This window comes from the organism of the source record quoted next, unplaced genomic scaffold, assembly GCF_019419815.1.
Source record: "Pyrus x bretschneideri cultivar Hongxiangsu unplaced genomic scaffold, Pyrus_bretschneideri_v1 Contig58, whole genome shotgun sequence".
In the NCBI taxonomy this organism is placed as follows: domain Eukaryota; kingdom Viridiplantae; phylum Streptophyta; class Magnoliopsida; order Rosales; family Rosaceae; genus Pyrus; species Pyrus x bretschneideri.
Genome location: NW_025999796.1, coordinates 515,436 through 534,111, shown reverse-complemented (window position 1 = coordinate 534,111; position 18,676 = coordinate 515,436). Strand labels below are relative to the sequence as shown.

The following is an 18,676-nucleotide window of genomic DNA, read 5'->3' as shown; positions in this document are numbered from 1 at the left end:
AAATGTCTTGGTAAGTTTGTTAGTTTGAAAAACATGGCTAACCAAATATGACCAAGTTTGTTAGGCATCGTACTTTTGATCACCAAGTCAAATGGTATGTCAAACCAAAATCAATAGCTCAAATGAATGTATCCGTAAGCATTCAAACTCAAGTTAATTTTTTCAAACTTTTGCTCGCTTTCCACTAAATTAACTCCTTGTACCGTACAACTTAACACGGCACACACAAAGTCATTTGGACCCAACCCACACCTAGTCTCGTATTCCAAACCACCATCTATTATATAGAACTACCATAAAAGATTGTTCACAAAAAACTTTGGTATCAGAAATGGAGGAGGCGTCTAATTGTCATGGACTGAAAAGAAAAACTAGGTAATTCTAGCAAAACCAAAATGAAAAGTCTAAGAAGAATATTGTGACAAATCTCATTGAAGTTTTAATATGGAAATTGGCGTTCTTATATTTGATGAGTCTCCCGTTTGGATTAGACCAGCCCTCATCAATGGATGCTGCTGAAGCCCCTCGGGCTCATTTTGCTGTTGTTTTGTAGTTTTCTCTTTGGATTGTACTCCCCATTCTTCAACAAAAATAAAAAAATGAAAATTCTAAAAATGATTTGTTCGGATCATGATGTTATAAAACGTTACACATCTTTATAGTTTTAGACTAAATATGAATAGGAAGAACAATAAGTCTACCGGTCATGAAGGCATGTGGACGATGCGTTCCAATCATGCAGGTGAAACGCCTATCTGCATACACACATACACACATATATATACACACATACAACACACACCAAACCAAATTAATCTTCCAAAATGTGAGGTTCGAGGCCCAGCTTCTTCCTCGTCTTCCCCACGAAAAGATCTTTAGATTTGATCAGTCCCGCAATGCGGCCGCCAATGGTCGTGATGGGGAACTGTGCAACCCCATGCTTCCTCCCAAGTGTAACAATTGCCATTATCGCATGAGGTTCGTAAGCTTCCATTTTACTCTCTCTTCCGCCTGCAAGCGATAGCTTTATGTTCTTTGCGGCCACCAACGCCTGTTTTTGCGCCAGATACCCTTGTTTGATTTCCTGTTGCATGCATTTTCACACAGAAAATGCATTACTATTGATCCCCAAGCATAAACATTCCAAAGGCCGGCATAATGCTTCTCTAACCAAACATATTCATATATCTATCGTCTATATATATACTTGTCCATTTTCATTTCTGTTTTCTCCCATTGCGTTTTAGTGCAAGCGGTACCTCAGAATACAAGATATCTAACTATATGCATAAGGAATCGTTAAGCAGTTCCAGGATCGAGGTTGAACATTATCGAAATATTCCTCACTCTTCAAATTATGCAGACTGAATATGGCAAAATAGACTACTCGAAAGGATGGAATGAAACCAGAAATACATGATGTTTACAGTAAGATCGCACCTAAACGAAGCAGAACAGCACGATATGGAAAACACTTTTTGGAACTCATGTCAACAAGAATTAATTACTTATATGTTGTAACCGGAAAAAAAGTCAAGTCTTAACACTTCTTAATTTCTGAACTCGATTAAATTAAATGTAACCCAGTCAACAAGTAAATTACTAGTAATTAAGAAAATGGTAAGTTGGCATCGTTTCGTCGACAAAAATCTCCAGTCTAAATTCGGGTCAGAATCAGATAGTGACTCATAGAATTAATACACCGAAAACTGACTGAGTTCTTTTATGCATGATATATAGAATCAAACTATCCAAGCAAATAAAAATGTTAATATAACAACGTGGCAGCTAGCACTTACCGCAATATTAGTAATGTCTCCAACTGCAAAGGTGTTCTTTCGACCTTTGACTCTAAGATTCCCATCTACCATCAACCTCCCGTTAACATCCAAGCAATTCTTCAAAACCGTTTCTTTGAGCCATGCTGAACCCACACGCTTGCCCGTGCATAGAAAATGACAGTCTGCTGTCAATGTTTCTCCTTCTGAAGTTTTATATGTTTTGCATCCATCTGAGATATTATCTAAATCGACTGATCGCTCCAATATCACTTCAACTTTCCTGGATTTAAGCCACTTCAGAGCCTTGTCTGCAGCTTTTGGTCCCACGAATTCCAACAACCTTGTGCCAGTGTGCACCAGTGTCACTTTCTTATCCGGGAAATCAACAGAAATTTCTCCCGCGAGTTCTACACCAGTAGGGCCTCCTCCAACAATCAAAATGGAATTAGCTGACCTTATCTTTTGATTCTCTGCCATTGAAAGATTAATGTTAACTCAAGCACATTTAACAAAAGTACAAGAAAAAGGCATGCTTATGATTAAACATGGCTAATCTAGATCTAAACAAATCACAGGAAACAAAAGCACATGTTCAAAGTTCAATTCATTGTGTTTGACAATTTACATTACTTATCTTATGATTCTTTTTTATTACAAGCGATATTACTTATCTCAGCATTCTGTTTGACAATTGATAAAAAATAAATAAATAAAACCAGAAAACAGATCTCCATGTAGTTTTACCTTCTTGGAATTGATTAAGCCTCGCAGTCTTAGTTTTGGGAACACGATCTGAGTGACCAGTGGCAATGACAAGATAATCGTAGGGAATTAGACGGCCCTCTGCTGTCAGCACTTCAGTGTCTGTGACATTGATTGCTCTGGATGTAATAAGTTGGCCATTGGTGAGATAATCTCTATGGTTGATAATCGATCTCTCCCCAAATGTTGGCTCAACCATGGTCCTTAAGCTTGTCCATGGAATCTCAAAATATTCCTTCCTGATTTCAGATTTTTTTTTTCACTTAGGATCAGAGACAGTTCTATAGAAGTAAAGTTGTATGAGATGTCATATTAATTATTGAACAACTCCAACAAGAAGCACTTCAGTTCAGTTCAGTTCAGAGGGATTGAAAGAGGGAGAGAGCGAGATCAATCAAGAAATGGCAACTACCGGATATCATGCTTATGTTTCTTGCAATCTTCTATGACCAAAAGACAATACATGCATTTAAATGTCAAGCAAGAAACTTATATTACAGATCCTATGAGCATTTAAATGTCAAGCAAGAAACTTATATTACAGTAACCAATCGAGGAAACATTCCAAGTAACTGGATTGAGTAGTTTATACATAAATACACTTAAAGCAAACAGCATTCCAATTAACTCTTGTAATGATAACTATATCACATGATAAAAAAAATAGCAGAAGGGTAAGAATTATGAGCAGATTAGCTGATTCGCTACATCAAGAAAGTAGATTTGCATCATCGAGTAACCTTACCCGCTGCCCAACACACACCTGCAGGCGGATACACAGACACACGCTCACACATACATTCAGAGGATATCACAGAGGTTGCTTAGGCTTTCACTCTACCTTAGCATTCCCTCTCAATGTCTTCATCTGTATATTTACTGTGGAATACAGACAAGTAGAAATTGAATGCAGAGTGCACAAAATTGCCTTCACTACCCTAACCAAATTCAATACCTCCAATGTGTTCTTACGGGTTCTATTGGAAATGGTTACTCGAAAACAAGAAAGAAAGATCAGCAGATGGTACTCCACAGTTGGCACTCCTTTGAAATTGTAAATACCAGATTGACTGGAATCTGGCCGAGTCTATATTGTTAGCTTTCAATTCCCATGCGGCTATACTCGCACACCAGAACACATAAAAAAGGTATTTTTGTCCACAAGTCAATCATGCAACCGCAATTAATTGCATTTTGCTACTAGTCCTAGAAAATCAAGAGATTCAAGGACCAACAAGAACGATGCGCGGATGCAAATTCCAGAATGATTCTCCTAATTATAAACTAATAATCTTACAATTTTCCAAATAACATAAAAGTTCATAAACCAGGAAATATCTATAGTCAAAGCAGTTATTTCCTAAACTACCACTGGAAGAGGCTGCAGTTAGATTTCAACAGCAATCCATGACTCTATGATGTACCAGGCTTCGGTTTTCTGTACTTGAGCTGGAAAATAAATAAACAAACCAGAAAGAAAACACAAAAAACTTGGGAAATCGGGCGAAACGATGAACTTACAAATCCCAATTGCTGAACCGATCAAAGTCAAATACTTTCCCCAATTGGGATTTGTAACCTTCATCGCTTAATTTCTGCCAATTTCCCAAAAATTTAAGCATGAGATTATAAATAAATTGATGAAACCAACTCCAAAGATTATTCAAAAAAAGGGTATTCAGCTATCAGTGAAAGATACAAATATATAAATCTGGGGAGAGAGAGAGAGAGAGAGAGAGAGAGAGAGAGAGAGAGAGAGAGAGAGAGAGAGGCATACTCATCAATGAGAGTGAAATCAGCAACGAACTGGAGAGATTTAGCAAGAAGGGAGCCAGCAACACCACCTCCCACCACTACCACCTTCTTTCTCTCTCTTCCCATTCCCAGTGAAAGCTCCATCTCTCTTCTTTTCTTATCAAATTCAATCAGATGCTCCAAAACTCCAAATATGATGAGGAATTCAATAGGCAGCAAGCAGGCAAGGATTTTGAAGGGTCAATGGAATTGAAAAACAATTGCAAATGGCCAGCTTGTCCTCCTCAGGTTGACAAAGGAAAGGAAATAGTCTTGAAAATAAGAGAAAAAGAGGAGAAATAAGGAACAAGTCTTGAGATTTTGTACCACAACTTGGCAGACCAATCAAACTTCTGAATGAATCGTGTAGTTCCCAGCTTCCTAATATCTCACCCAAAATAATAAAATTAATAAAATATAAAAACCCTTTGGAATTTTGGATCCAACAAACTCAGACATGGAAGAGTCAACATATCTGGTACTGTTTTCTTTCCCATTTCCCATTGTCAAACTCGTCGTCTAAAGATCATTTCCACGGAGATGCAAGGTCTTTTGAGACAAGCATTTTATATTTTTTGTTGATTGGGAATTTCTTTAAAAGAAGAGAAAATCTAAAATATTTATTTTCGTCGAAAAGTGTAAAAATATTTGTAAATATACATTATACTGTTGAAAATGCTGATGGGTAGTGAATGCCCACAGTATTTTGGTGGAGTTTTTCAATGCCCTCACAGATTGACTTTTAACATTTGCATTATGTATGACTAAACATATACAATGTCAATTCCCATAACAGTTTGGAAACTGACTTTGGGAATTCAGGATATCATTTTGTCAAAAAGTGTGTTGTAAATTTCAAATGTAGTAATACGAGTCTTCTGCTGCTGCAGGTTTTTTTCCCTTCTTCTTCTTCCTCCATCTTCTGCTGCAGGAGGTTTTTTTTTTTTTTGTCTTCTACAACAAGTTTTTTGGGTTTTGGGTTAAGGATATGGATGTGGGTCGCTTGGGGTGGGGGGGGGGAGGGATAGTAAAAAAAAATTTAAAAAATATTTTATTTGCCACGTGGCAGACATTTGGCAACCACATCAGCATTTAACAGATCAATGGATGGAAAATGTAACAAAGGTATTATTTTGAAATAAAATAGTACTTAAGGTATGAAAGTGAAATATTTTGAAGATGTTGTAAGGAATTGAAATAGACCCCAAACCTAAGGTATGAAAGTATAATTTACCCTAACTTTTAACCTACATTTTTTCTAAGGTGATGGGAGAAGAGGGAAGAAATAAAAGAAGCATGAATGAATACAAAGTTTTGAAGTGAAAATAAAAGAAGTTATGTACATTTCAAAGAAAACTAATTTAAAGAAAATTCCTTCTAATAGGAAATATTCTTCATTAACTTCAATGATAAGATTACAAAGGTATATATATATATATATATATATATATATATATATATATATATATATATATATATATATATAAAGCCTTGTCAACACCATGTGTGACTCACTCAGTCTAACAAACTTAAACTACCAAAACAAAATACAGAAAAATATCGCAACAAATAACAAACTGTCGTAGGCATAATTTACTGAACAATTATGGAGGCCAGAAAGAGAGAGAGGGTGCGGCATAGAGAGAGAAGGAGAGAGATGTGTAATTATGGGTGTGTGTTATTCCACCCCTTTGTGCCTTTATTTATAATAGTAGGGAAGGTTAACTCCCTACCTTTTAGGATTACAACATTTAATAGGTAATCTACTCCTAATAGGAATATAAGATATATTCTCATATCTACTAGGATTTACACAATCAAATTCTTATTCCAATAGGACTGCAACACTCCCCTTTGAGTATGTAAATACTCAAATAGATGGCGCATCAGGTCTTCAGTGTTGAAGTAAGTACAGTTGATGAAGTCGTCAACACAATGCGCGAATGTGAGTCTCAAATCAATGGAAGAATGCATAAAAAGGTAAAACTCACAAAACCTTGCTATGGTAAAACCCAAGATAGGGAAAAACCTATAGTCTAAGGAGAAAAGTGAGAAGTTGCATTAAGTCAAAATTATACGTCTTTTGGACGCAAGTAGAAAAGCTCATAAGGGTATGATCAGCCCAGGATTGGTGCCTAGTCAAAACCTAGTTAGGTAGCAAAAACCCAGTGGGAAAAATACTCCTAATCGTAGGGAAAAATAGTACATTAAGATCAAGTGAGTATACTTTTGGACACTCCCCCTAAGTTTGACATAACTTCCAAATAAGAACTACAAGCATTGCATATGATAGTTAGGCATACCAATTCCTCAGACAAGCTTCTGGAAGGTTGACTTCGGTAATGACGTCGTGTAGAGGTCGACAAGGTTGTCTGGGATCGGCTTGCATGACTTCAATCTCCTGATGCTTTACTGATGTAGATGTAGACGCAATATGTATTGGCGTTGACTTTGTTAATGTATCATGTCTTGGTCGAGTGGATACATACGGCATCGTTTTCATGGATCGTTGTCGGGACTCAACGATGGATGAAAACACAGCAAGTACTTCGAATATGCTCAACAAGAACTTCTAACCATGTCTCACTTGTGGCGTAGTGAAATGAGGTGAATCTTGGAACGATTCGAATATTTTGCAACTAAGGTCATATCGTAGATCTCCAAGATATTGAGATATCCCTAATGGTAAAGACGTAACCATTTGGGGATTTTGCCTTGTGCGAGTTTGATAAGTAACCAGCGTCAGCATAACAAACAAGGCAAGCATCATTTCGAGGATCAGGGGGGTTGGGTCCGCTCGAGATGCGTTGGGATTGCCCATGTAGTACCTTCAGGGTACGTCTTTAATAGCAATTCATTAGCTGCGTGTAGGCGCGGTGCTACATCTTTACCAAGATCAATAACGAATGAGATGTCCTGTCTAAATACAATGAGCTAAGTACAACGAAGCACAAAGTTGAACTTAGATATGGAATTTTGGATTCCATAACCTGTTCAAGAGTCTCATTTGCATATAACGTATGGACGATCAAATGTATACTCAAAAGTAACACATTCGAGGTGTAGTTCGACTGGTAGACCAAAATACTATCAGAATAATGCTTCAACTTCAGGCCAAGGAATAAACAAGTTTTCCAAGATCTTTCATCTCAAATTCCATTTTCAGGTGTGAGGCAGTTTTCTCAAACTCTTCCGGAGTCTTAGTGAGATTTGTGTCAATGACATAAACTGTAACTCTAGCAATTTGGAATAAGACTTCATAATTTAACACACAAGGGCATAATTTATATCCCTGACTGATCAAATAATCACTTAGATGGGTATACCACATCTGTGGATTGTAAGTGAACGCCTCAAAATGAGTTAAGAAGGTGTTCCGTGGTTTTGGAACTATTTGAACCAATCCATGTAATTCTTCAGGAACTTACATGTAAATCTTCATATCCATATCCCCATGGAGAAAACACTAACCACATTTCATAATGCTGCTATCAATCACATGACATTTTGAGAGAAACCTTGCGCCGTAAGGCTTGCATCATATTGCACTATTTCATTCATCTCATAACGTTTCCTTTCCCACTTGTAACACAACAGGGTTACCTTGGGCAGTGTAGGAACAGCACGTCCAATACACACTTTGGTAAGAAATTTGACCTGCATTATAATTTCAGTTGTCCAATCAGTTCTACGTTGCCACTTAATCAATGGAACACGGTTCGATATCGTCGTTTTTCATTTATGTTGGTAGCTACCATATAAGTGAAAACATTATCGATGATAATCTCATTTCAATTCCATTTAGCTCATCTAAACTAATATACTGGACCAAGAACTTTAAGTCTCGAAAGAAATCCGGATTAATCTCATGAGATGGAAATGATTTGAGACAACGATCAAGTTTAGATTCATTGTTGTGCCATGTCTTCCTCTTCCAGGGAAGTGAATCTTACGAACCGAATAATCTGTTGTGCTCCAGGCCAAGACATATTAATTGGCTATCCACTGGTGTACCGGACTGTCCAACAGGGGCGTCTAAACTGTCCAACAGGGGTGGCACACCCTCCAGGGATGTTGACTCGACGTCCGTTGAGTATGTCTATCCTTGCAGGCATGTTTGTAGTTGGTATATGATCTCGTCATTTTAGCTAAATCAGAGGAATACGTCTAGGGCAACATTCTGAAAACTAGAATTCATCGCACTTGCTCATCACACTTATACGATATGAGGATTGAGATGAGACATAGTGGGTAATGTCCATGCAAATTCGCGCCGTTCTACAGAAACGTTGACGTTCTTATCTCCCCCTAACGGTGGGAAGATTGTCTCATTAAAGTGACAAACCGCAAATAACGGTAAAGATATTGCATGCAAGGGCTCGAAGAGAGCTAGTGTGAAGGAGAATAATGATCAACAAAAGATACACATCTTTCTTTGAGGGCCCATGGTGGTACGTTGCGGCGGCGTAACTCAGCATATGGAATGCGCACCCAAATGCGTAAATAGGAAAATCGTCAGGTTCGTACCCAGTAACCAACTGTAACGTCATATAGGTTGGGTAATAATGGGCCTCAAGGTAGACCAACATAACTGTGTACAAGGATTGCATAGCCCTAGGCAGAAATCGAAAACTTGGTACGTTTACCAAAATTCGGGTGATCATTTAAATTGAGCTTTATGATCACTAGGCGAGGCTATTTGGGGTGAATAATGGGAATTCGATGTTCAATTATAAACCCAAACCGACATGCAAAATCTTTATCGAAAATCGTCGATATAAACTCTCCGCATTATCCAGTGTCCCAGACTTTATGGGATAAATACAGTGGTGAACCCTTAATCGGCATGAGGTTTAGCAGAAATGTGTGTGGACAAACATATGACCAGTTTGTCGATTCATCAACCAAAAACCATAAGTATTTATATGGTCCACATTTTGGTTGGATTAGTCCACATATATTCCCTTGAATCCATTGTGAAAAGAGAGTCGTTTTGTATCTTTGCGAGAGACGATTTAAAAAATCAATTTCCTTAATGAGCAGGCTTGGCAAAGTGTGCTTGAAGGCATAAGATCCTTACTTCGAGTAAAGAGATGCGTCATAGCATCATTGTTCAACCTAAGTGTCCTAAAAGGTCATGCCAAAGCAAGTAAACTGCTCAATCACTAGGCTCCAGGCCGGCCACATATGGTGTGTTCCCAGTTAGGAGACAACCTATTGGCTCCAAATCAAAGTTTCGGGCTCATTTTTGGAGGTAGTGCAAAGATATTTCACTCTATTTTCTTCAGTGGTTCATTTATGATCATTGTCATCTTGAATATCCTTAAAAACTCAACGACATGGAGAATTTAAAGTCCTTTAAATGGTAATTCAGTACCATTCATGCAACGAGGAACGTGCCAATGCTCTTAATCAAGTTGGATAGACCTGAAGTCGTTGTTAGAGATGTGATTTAGGTGTAAAGTTAGTGTGCGTAGTACGCATTCATCCAGACAACTAATTTTCCCACATTCCTACCTAATCACATGTTTAATTGAATCGATCACATGTATTAAGAAACATGATTCAATTAACTCATATTCGAGGACAATATCAATAAGATTATCCATAAGTAAAACATACACCAAACTTGAATCCAAGAGCATGGAAAAATGTTCACAAAGTAAATGGTTTACTAAGGAGATTCGGCCAACAAGGTCATCCATGTCAAAATTCTGCTTTTCCAACGATGTTTGGTAGAGCAAAATTAGTCTCACATATTGACTACTAGAATGGTACTACTCAACAACATTGGTAGGGGCACGAGCAGCTGCATAACCAATGATCTATTCCATCGAGACGAAAGTAGATTCTGCAGGGTTGAGGTTTAGGAATATTATCCTTTATTCTTGAAGTTTTAGGTCTTACGTGCCAAGGATCACGCTTCGGGCATAATGCCACACCTTGGCAAGCCTTGATTCTACCATATGTTGTAAAAACAAACTCGAAATTGGATTGTGAGAGAGTATGCCATTCGATGTGTTCCTGCCAAAGCAGTGTATCACCATTCAGTTAGGCTTTAACCAAACTGGGTCGAGCCATTTGGTAGACTCCAGCCGAACTGAGTTTATACCGTTATCTCACATTTGTGGTAGTAATCAAATCCAAGAATTTAGTAAACTTCTGCTTTCTACACTACTGCTTCAGGGGCGAGTTAGAAACATGGAAGGATGAGAAAAGTATTCTCCAGTCAAAATTCGATCGGATTTATAAACTTCAGAATTGTACTCATTCATGGACGTAATCATTCGGATTTAGTAAACTTCCGCTTTCTACACTACTACTAACTATCTTGTCATACAGGCATAAAAGTTCTACATAATACTTCTAATAAGATTCTAAGTTCACATTGTCATATAAACACACATCATACCAATCATACAAATCAACCCACCTTTCATAAACATTTCCAAGCTACAGTCAAATCACAATTAATAAACATAGATCGATGGCTAAAAATAAAAATAACAATTCAATAAAAATCACATTTAATAAACAAGTATAGCTCAAATGGTGTCACTAATACATAAATCGAGACACACGTCATCATGATGAGCCCATTAAGCTCCATGCAATCTCAACAACACTCTAAGATAAACGACATGCCAGAAATTTGAGCTAGTTGACCAAAAAGTCAACCGTCAATCAAGGTCGAGGGTAGGGTCCATAACCCTAGCAATCTAATCTGGAAGATTCGCCTATTAGATTTCTGATCTGTAACCTCCCAAGGGTCTCTTTAATTTTCTAGAACAATACCTTGAAATTTCGAAACAATCCAACGGTCGAATTTCTCAATCGCTAAAATTACGTGGCGGCCGACGTTTAATTTTACAAACTAGGGAAACCAAGCCGGGAAGATCCGTACGTCATATTCTCGATCTGTCAGTTCCTAACATTCTCAAATATTATGTACCATTACGTATTTAAGTTTGGTGCCGATCCAACGGTCAGATCGTCAATTCATATAATGTCTAAGTGGCGGTCTCTATCAAAACTATAGTCATACAACGAGATTTCGTCAATCGAACGTCACATATGGAATCAAGTTATCCAAATTAGTCTAGGAAGGGCAGGTGAGGTCTTGGCCCACGCAACGCCGCACGCGGCTGCCGACTGACCCGACTCGCCGAAAAATTCAACTATTTCCAAAAATTACCAAATTTTACAGCTAAGTAGATCTAAGTGAGGGAGCAATTTTCATACTTGAGTCGAAATCCAATTCGGCCAGAAAATGCCTAAAATCGCCCACAAACTGCTAGAACCCTAGAATTTCGATTCGACCTCCATACTCGCTCCGATGCCTCCACCACTGCTTGGGTTTTGTTCCTAAGGTTGAGGGGAGCCTATTGGTGGTTGTAATTAGCTGAATTAGCTTCACAATTTGCAGATCGTCGTCGTACACCCACACAGACCACCATTCGTTTTTCCCTAAAACTACCACCCCAAATTCCTTCTAATTTTGGGTGGAAATGGAAGAGGGAAGGCTAGGGAGTTGTTTATGGGTAATGGTTTTCCTTGATTTGCTGGAAAAATGAACGAATTTGGCCATGGTGCTCGGTTGGGTCGCTGTGGGTCAAGGGGAAACCCGGTTTTCCCCCTCCTTTTCTCCTTCCCTCATTTCCCTTGTCTGTCATTTGTCCGTCTCTCCCATTCCTCTCCTAATTGGTCCATCCTTTTTTTCTCTGATTGGGCAACCAATGCCCTTCCCTCTTATTTCTCCCGCACCTTCCCTTCTTTTTTTCTCCCTCGCTGCCACCAGGCAGCTTTTTTCTTCTTTTTTTGCCCTTTTTTGTCTTCTTATTAGTACCTTCCTAATTAAATAGGAACCCTTAAAAATATTAAATCCCTATTTTATTTAAGAAACTTCTAACATCCGTAGCTTCTACTTTCTCGTATTGATTCAAGAATGGCATTCGCCTATGTGCTCGTGGGGTTGAGCTCAATTCGAAAACATTAAGAGTGACCCCCAAAGGTCTATGGATTAAAATAATTATTTTAAAAAAATTCAAACTTTGTAATTAAGTAATTAAAATCTAAAATTAAAATAATTTCCCAAAAATAATATAGAATCTCCTTAATACAAATACGTAGTTTGCAATAGTGAAATTCAGGAACGGGATTTCACATTCCTCCCCCCGTAAAAAAAAAAAAAAAAATTCGTCCTCGAAATTTCTAGTACTAATCCTTTCAACACTTCACACAATTAGTTACCAACAAGTTCAACAATTTCGAGTACTATTTCCCAAGTACAATTGCCGTAATCAAGGGAACACATTACTAATATGCTTACAAACATAACATCATCATCCCCGCTCAACAACATCACCAATCTTTATACACGCGGAATGTCACTTCCAACAATAATTCAATCATATGAACACAACCATTTCACAATCATCTATATCCATGATTTAAATGAAAAGCATTCTAACTACTATTTGAAGTAATCATGATGCATGTGAATTTCATACCACATTTTCTAAGATTAAATAAAAATTAAATGAACCACTTAATCAATGCACTATCAACATTCATAGACAGGAACTCTGCTTTGGAATAAATTAGCACAATACATGAGCTCAACACAATGATACCAACCAAGAGCAATGTCATATAAGCAACACAAGGCTTCAAACCAACAAGGTCAAACGCTTAAGTTTACACATTACGTTACCCATTAACCATTCCTACACTAAGGTAAAGGTACGAGGACCTAATACCTAGGCTTTGATACCACAAAAAGTTGTCACGCCCCAATCCCGACATACGTCCAGGATCGACACGTGACGTCACCAAGTATCCATATATCAAACAAACCCAGCCTCTGGGATTTGTACAAAGCATAATTCAAGATTCAAATTGCGTAGTAATTTTCATATACTTTATGGTTGCATCTAACCTCCTCGTTAGACTGCCTACATACCCTAAAGAAGGGTCAAGCCATTCGTAGTTCACCAATCACCACACTCCGATGTTTATCACAGTACATTCAAGCAGAAGAGCATAACATTCCTCAATCAATCATTTGGACTTGACAAGCATGAATTATTCGATTCAAGCTACATAACGAACCCACATGACAATCAAGGTTTCTATTTCCTCCATCATATAAATTACTATGTTCCAACATAATACCACGATTCAGGCATACAACATCTCAAGGAACCTTCAACGAGGCATAATAATGATCTCTAGTCATCTTGCCATTCACATACACATATGTTTCTAACACCATTCAATAATCACCGCAATCGATAACACATACAATACATCGAAATGCAGGGCTAGAGCATCACAGTTCACCCGAAGCCTACATCTCTAAAGCTGAAATCGAATCCAAGGAACCAACAAGTCAAATGATGAGATTTCGGACCACTCAACGAAATCCATCAACATCAGGTTCCGGACCACTCAACAGAACCAAAACACCAAGTGGGATTCCTGACCACTCAACAGAATCCAACTAAACTATGATCGCCTATTTCATATGTATCAAGTACAACTAATCCTCATCACCCCTAGAATGTGTATGGTCATCCAACACGGATATACCAAGCAGAACCATATGCATAATCTAATAACATAGGCAGTGATCACCCAATGCGAATATACCAAGGATGATCACACCTAACAGTCCCCCAACGCGGATATACCAAGCAGGACTGTATCATATAGCTCTAGGTAGTGTTCACCCAATGCGGATATACCAAGCATGATCACTCCTAAAATGCGTATGGTCCCCCAACACGGAGATACCAAGCAGAACCATATGCATAGTCTAATAATGTAGGCAGTGATCACCCAACGCGGATATAACAAGCATGATCACCCCTAACAGTCCCCCAACACGGATATACCAAGTAAGATTGTATCCTATAGCCCTAGGTAGTGATCACCCAACATGGATATACTAAGCATGATCACTTCTAGAATGCGTATGGCCCCCTAACACGAATATACCAAGTAAGACCATCCATGTACCTCTGCTACAAGGTGCAATCAATTTAACACACAATTTACCCTTACCTCAATCCCTATGATTTACAATATAGATGTTCTATCAACTTCTCATGATTACTATCTTGTCATACAGGCATAAAAGTTCTACATAATACTTCTAATAAGATTCTGGGTTCATATCATCATATAAACAGTCATACACATCATACCAATCATACAAATCAACCCACCTTTCATAAACGTTTCCAAGCTACAATCGAATCACAATTAATAAACATAGATCGATGGCTAAAAATAATAATAACAATTCAATAGAAATCACATTTAATAAACAAGTATAACTCAATATGGTGTCACTAGTACATAAATCGAGACACACGTCTTCATGATGAGCCCATTAAGCTCCATGCAATCTCAACAATACTCTAAGATAAACGACACGCCAGAAATTCAAGCTAGTTGACCAAAAAGTTATCTGTCAATCAAGGTCGAAGGTAGGGTCTACAACCCTAGCAATCTAATCTGGAAGATTCGCCTATTAGATTTTTTATTCGTAACATCTCAAAGGTCTCTTTAATTTTCTAGAACAATACCTTGAAATTTTAGAACGATCCAACAATCGGATCTCCGCCAATCGCTAAAATTAAGTGGCGGCCGACGTTTAGTTTTACAAACTAAGGAAAGCAATCCGGGAAGATCCATACGTCAGATTCCTGATCCGTCAGTTCCTAACATTCTCAAATATTATGTACCATTACGTATTTAAGTTTGGTGCCGATCTAACGGTCGGGTCGTTAATTCATATAATGTCCAAGTGGCGGTCTTTATCAAAACTATAGTCATACAACGAGATTTCATCAATTGAACATCACATATGGAATCAGGTTATCCAAATTAGTCTAGGAATGGCAGTTGGGGTGTCAGCCCACGTGTCGCCTCAACTCGTCAGAAAATTCAACTATTTCTAAAAATTACCAAATTTTACAGCCAAGTAGATCTCAGTGAGGGGATAAAATTTCATGTCTGGGCCAAAGTCCAATTCGGCCGAGAAATGCCTGAAATCGTCCACGAACTGTCGGAACCCTAGGATTGGGTGTGCTTTGATTCAGCCTCCATATTCGCTCTAACGACTCCACCACTGCTTGGGCTTTGTTCCTGAGGTTGAGAGGAGCCTATTGGTGGTGGTAATTGGCTGAGTTAGCTTCACGATTTGTGGATTGCTGCCATACACCCACACGGACCACCTTCCGTTTTTCCCTAAAACTACCACCCTAAATTCCTTCTAATTTTGGGTGGAAATGGAAGAGGGAAGGCTAGGGAGTTGTTTCTAGGTAGTGGTTTGCCTTGATTTGGCAGAAAATGATTAAATTTGGCTGTGGTGCTCGGTCGGGTCGCGCGGGTCAAGGGGAAACATGGTTTTCCCCCTCATTTTCTCTTTCCCTTCTTTCCCTTTTTTCCCTAGTCTCTCATTCATCCATCTATCCCCCTCATCTCCTAATTGGTCCATCTTTTTTTTACTCTGATTGGGCAGCTAATGCCCTCCCCCTCCTATCTCTCCCACACCTAGGCAGCTTTTTCTTTTCTTTTCTTTTTCTTATTGGTCCTTTCCCAATTAAATAGGAACCCCTAAAAATATTAAAGCCCTATTTTATTTAAGAAACTTCTAACGTCCGTAGCTTCTCATTTCCCGTCCTGATTCATAAATGACCTTCGTCTATATGCTCGTGGGGTTGAGCTCAATTCGTAAACATTAAGAGTGACCCCCAAAGGTCTACGGATTAAAATAATTATATTCAAAAATTCAAACTTTGTAATAAAGTAATTAAAATCTAAAATTAATATAATTTCCCAAAAATAATATAGAATCTCCTTAATACAAATACGTAGTTTGCAATAGTGAAATCTAGGAATAGGATTTCACAAATATCCAAAAATCCTTTGGGATATCTAAGAATTCTCTTAACTGCTTAAAGGTGAGATTGTATGGGACTATGCATAAACTGACCAACAAGATTGACAACAAATGATAAATCAGGCCTTGTCCATGTAAGGTATTGTAGAGCCCTAATAAGTGATCTATATTCAGTGGGATTCTCCAATAAAATAGAGGAATGATCCAACTTAGAAGTACTTAGTTAAGTAGAACATGGTTTTGCACCATCCATATTGGCTTTCTGAAAAAGATTAAGAATGTATTTTGTTTGAGAGATAAAACTTCCAGAAGAAGATCTCTTGACTTCAGGATAAAGAAAATAGTGAACTGGTCCTACATCCTTAATAGGAAACATAGCATTGAGCTGTGATATAATAATTTTGCAAGCCTGAGAAGAGAGTCCATTAACCAGAATGTCATCTACATAGACAAGAACAAATACCAAATGATTCTTTTTGGTGAATAAGGAATGATCATTTTGTGAACCAGTGAAACCAAGAGAAGTAAGAACACCATGTAACTTCGCATACCAAACTCTTGGAGCTTGTTTCAAACCATACAGAGATTTGTGTAGTTTGCAAACATGATTTGGCTTAGTGATGTCCTCAAAACTTGGTGGTTGCTGCATGAAAAGACTTTAAAAAAATGTGCCATGCAAGAATGCACCAATGACATCTAGTTGGTTTAGGAACCAATCAAATTGAGCAGCCTAGTGAGTAGAATTCTTGTGGTAACTAGTTTTGTCACGCCCCGGCCCGAATTATTAGCTTTATTTCAAGAAATAATAATATTAGTGATAGGCCCAAACTAAACTTTTATGAATTAATATAAATTCTCAATTCTTTTCGCATATTCATAATTATGAATATCCAATTCATATATTTAAATTTTCCAGGGTATTACATTCACCCCCTGTTAAAATAAATCTCGTCCCCGAGATTTCAACCATCGAATGATGAAAAGGGATTTAGAACTAATCCCACCGTTCCATTCGTATGGAATAAAATCATAATAATTCGCACCATATACACGTATTCTTAGCAACATTCACTAGCAGGACAAAATATCCAAAATTTTGGCCATACACATTGGCAAATTAAACATCGAACATCAAGCCGCCACCCATTATTGGATAAATAATTACTAACATAATAATCACAATCATTTGTAAAATCACTCACCATCATTTGCTATACTCAGCCGTTACTACGATTTTTCTTCCAAACTTTTAATCACACACACGAACGATACTAACATTAGAAATTTTCATTATTAGCAAAAACCAATATCATAAATTGTAGCCATAATTTTGGTTGGCTGGATAAACACCAGAATACCAAACCCCTTCAACCATCGGCTAGATAAATACTAGCATAATGACCACAATATAATAAATTTCAGCCATAACCATCTTCAGCCAATTTAAACATCAAAATTTCAAGCCAAAATCATCAGTGGCTAAGTAATTATCAAAATTTCAACCGACTCAATCGAATTGACAAATCACATAGCAAGAATTCCAACCAAAACATGGAAATTTCCAATCACCTCACTGGGAAATGGAAATAAGTTTAAAACCAAATTCGCAGTACCGTTAGCATGGAACAAAATCAAAATCTCACTCTATGATTTTTCTTTATGTCCGCAATTAACTAAGTTACACATAGTAACTTTAAAGCCTTTTAAATCTTTCTTTTTATCGTTCCTCTTTCTAATTGACTTTAAGTGCAACCACAAATGACATAATTTAGCGACTCGCACTTCTGGTGAACCATTCACATTCTATTAACCAAAGAAGATAATTTATATATATCACAACTCAATTGGCCAACACAACTAAACCTTATTAATCGCATAACCATAAGAACATGTGTTCTTCATTTGTTTAGTTCTTCATCTGGTCAATCATCAATACTAAACGAACTCAAGCTCTCATACTAGGATTTCATTCATATCCATAATTAACTAAATTATCCTTAGTAAATTTAAAAAACTTTATCTTTTTTCTTTCTGTCAATTTGTTCCCTTTTAAATTGTTTCAAAATGTAACCACGGCTCGAATAAATTAGTGAGCTGCACTTCTAGAGTACTATGTACATTTCGCCAACCAAAGAAGAGAAATTTACATTTTACGACTCTAACGGTCAATGGAATTAATCCCTACTAATCACATAGCCAAGAGAATATATGATCGTCATCAATTTTGTTCGCAATATCAATTTCCAACAATGACCACTCATGACCCATGGCAACCAAAACAACACATTTTAATTATACCCTTTCTCCATCAATTTTTTTTCCATAAATCATAAAATTTCACGTCTCATACAACTAAAAATTCGTTCCTATTAAACGAACTCAAAATTTCATTTCATAATTTTACTCATATCCACCAATAATAAATGAA

General features: G+C 37.5%; 1 protein-coding gene across 2 annotated transcripts; it reads right to left on the bottom strand.

Moving 5' to 3' along the window:
* Window positions 1-606: 606 nt before the first annotated feature.
* Window positions 607-4,891, bottom strand: LOC103963682 (apoptosis-inducing factor homolog B). 2 transcript variants are annotated; one of them, XM_048571284.1, is made up of 5 exons: window positions 4,321-4,449; window positions 4,065-4,138; window positions 2,526-2,782; window positions 1,800-2,251; window positions 607-1,084 (listed from the first exon to the last, which is right to left on the bottom strand). In XM_048571284.1, exons 3-5 carry the CDS (start codon window positions 2,740-2,742, stop codon window positions 812-814), a joined length of 942 nt encoding a protein of 313 aa, XP_048427241.1. In that variant the 5' UTR covers window positions 2,743-2,782; window positions 4,065-4,138; window positions 4,321-4,449; the 3' UTR covers window positions 607-811. The 2 variants fall into 2 exon arrangements, with proteins under 2 accessions (XP_048427241.1, XP_009374791.1); XM_009376516.3 differs by lacking the exon at window positions 4,065-4,138 and having other exon boundaries at window positions 4,321-4,891.
* Window positions 4,892-18,676: the final 13,785 nt, after the last annotated feature.

Excerpts from the sequence above, each read along its gene's own strand:
- LOC103963682 (XM_009376516.3), bottom strand. The coding sequence starts at position 4,442 with ATGGAGCTTTCACTGGGAATGGGAAGAGAGAGAAAGAAGGTGGTAGTG. Across the intron at positions 2,783-4,320 it reads GATTTCACTCTCATTGATGA|GAAGGAATATTTTGAGATTC; the intron begins GTATGCCTCTCT and ends ATCTGAAATCAG. Across the intron at positions 2,252-2,525 it reads GCTTAATCAATTCCAAGAAG|AGAATCAAAAGATAAGGTCA; the intron begins GTAAAACTACAT and ends TTTCAATGGCAG.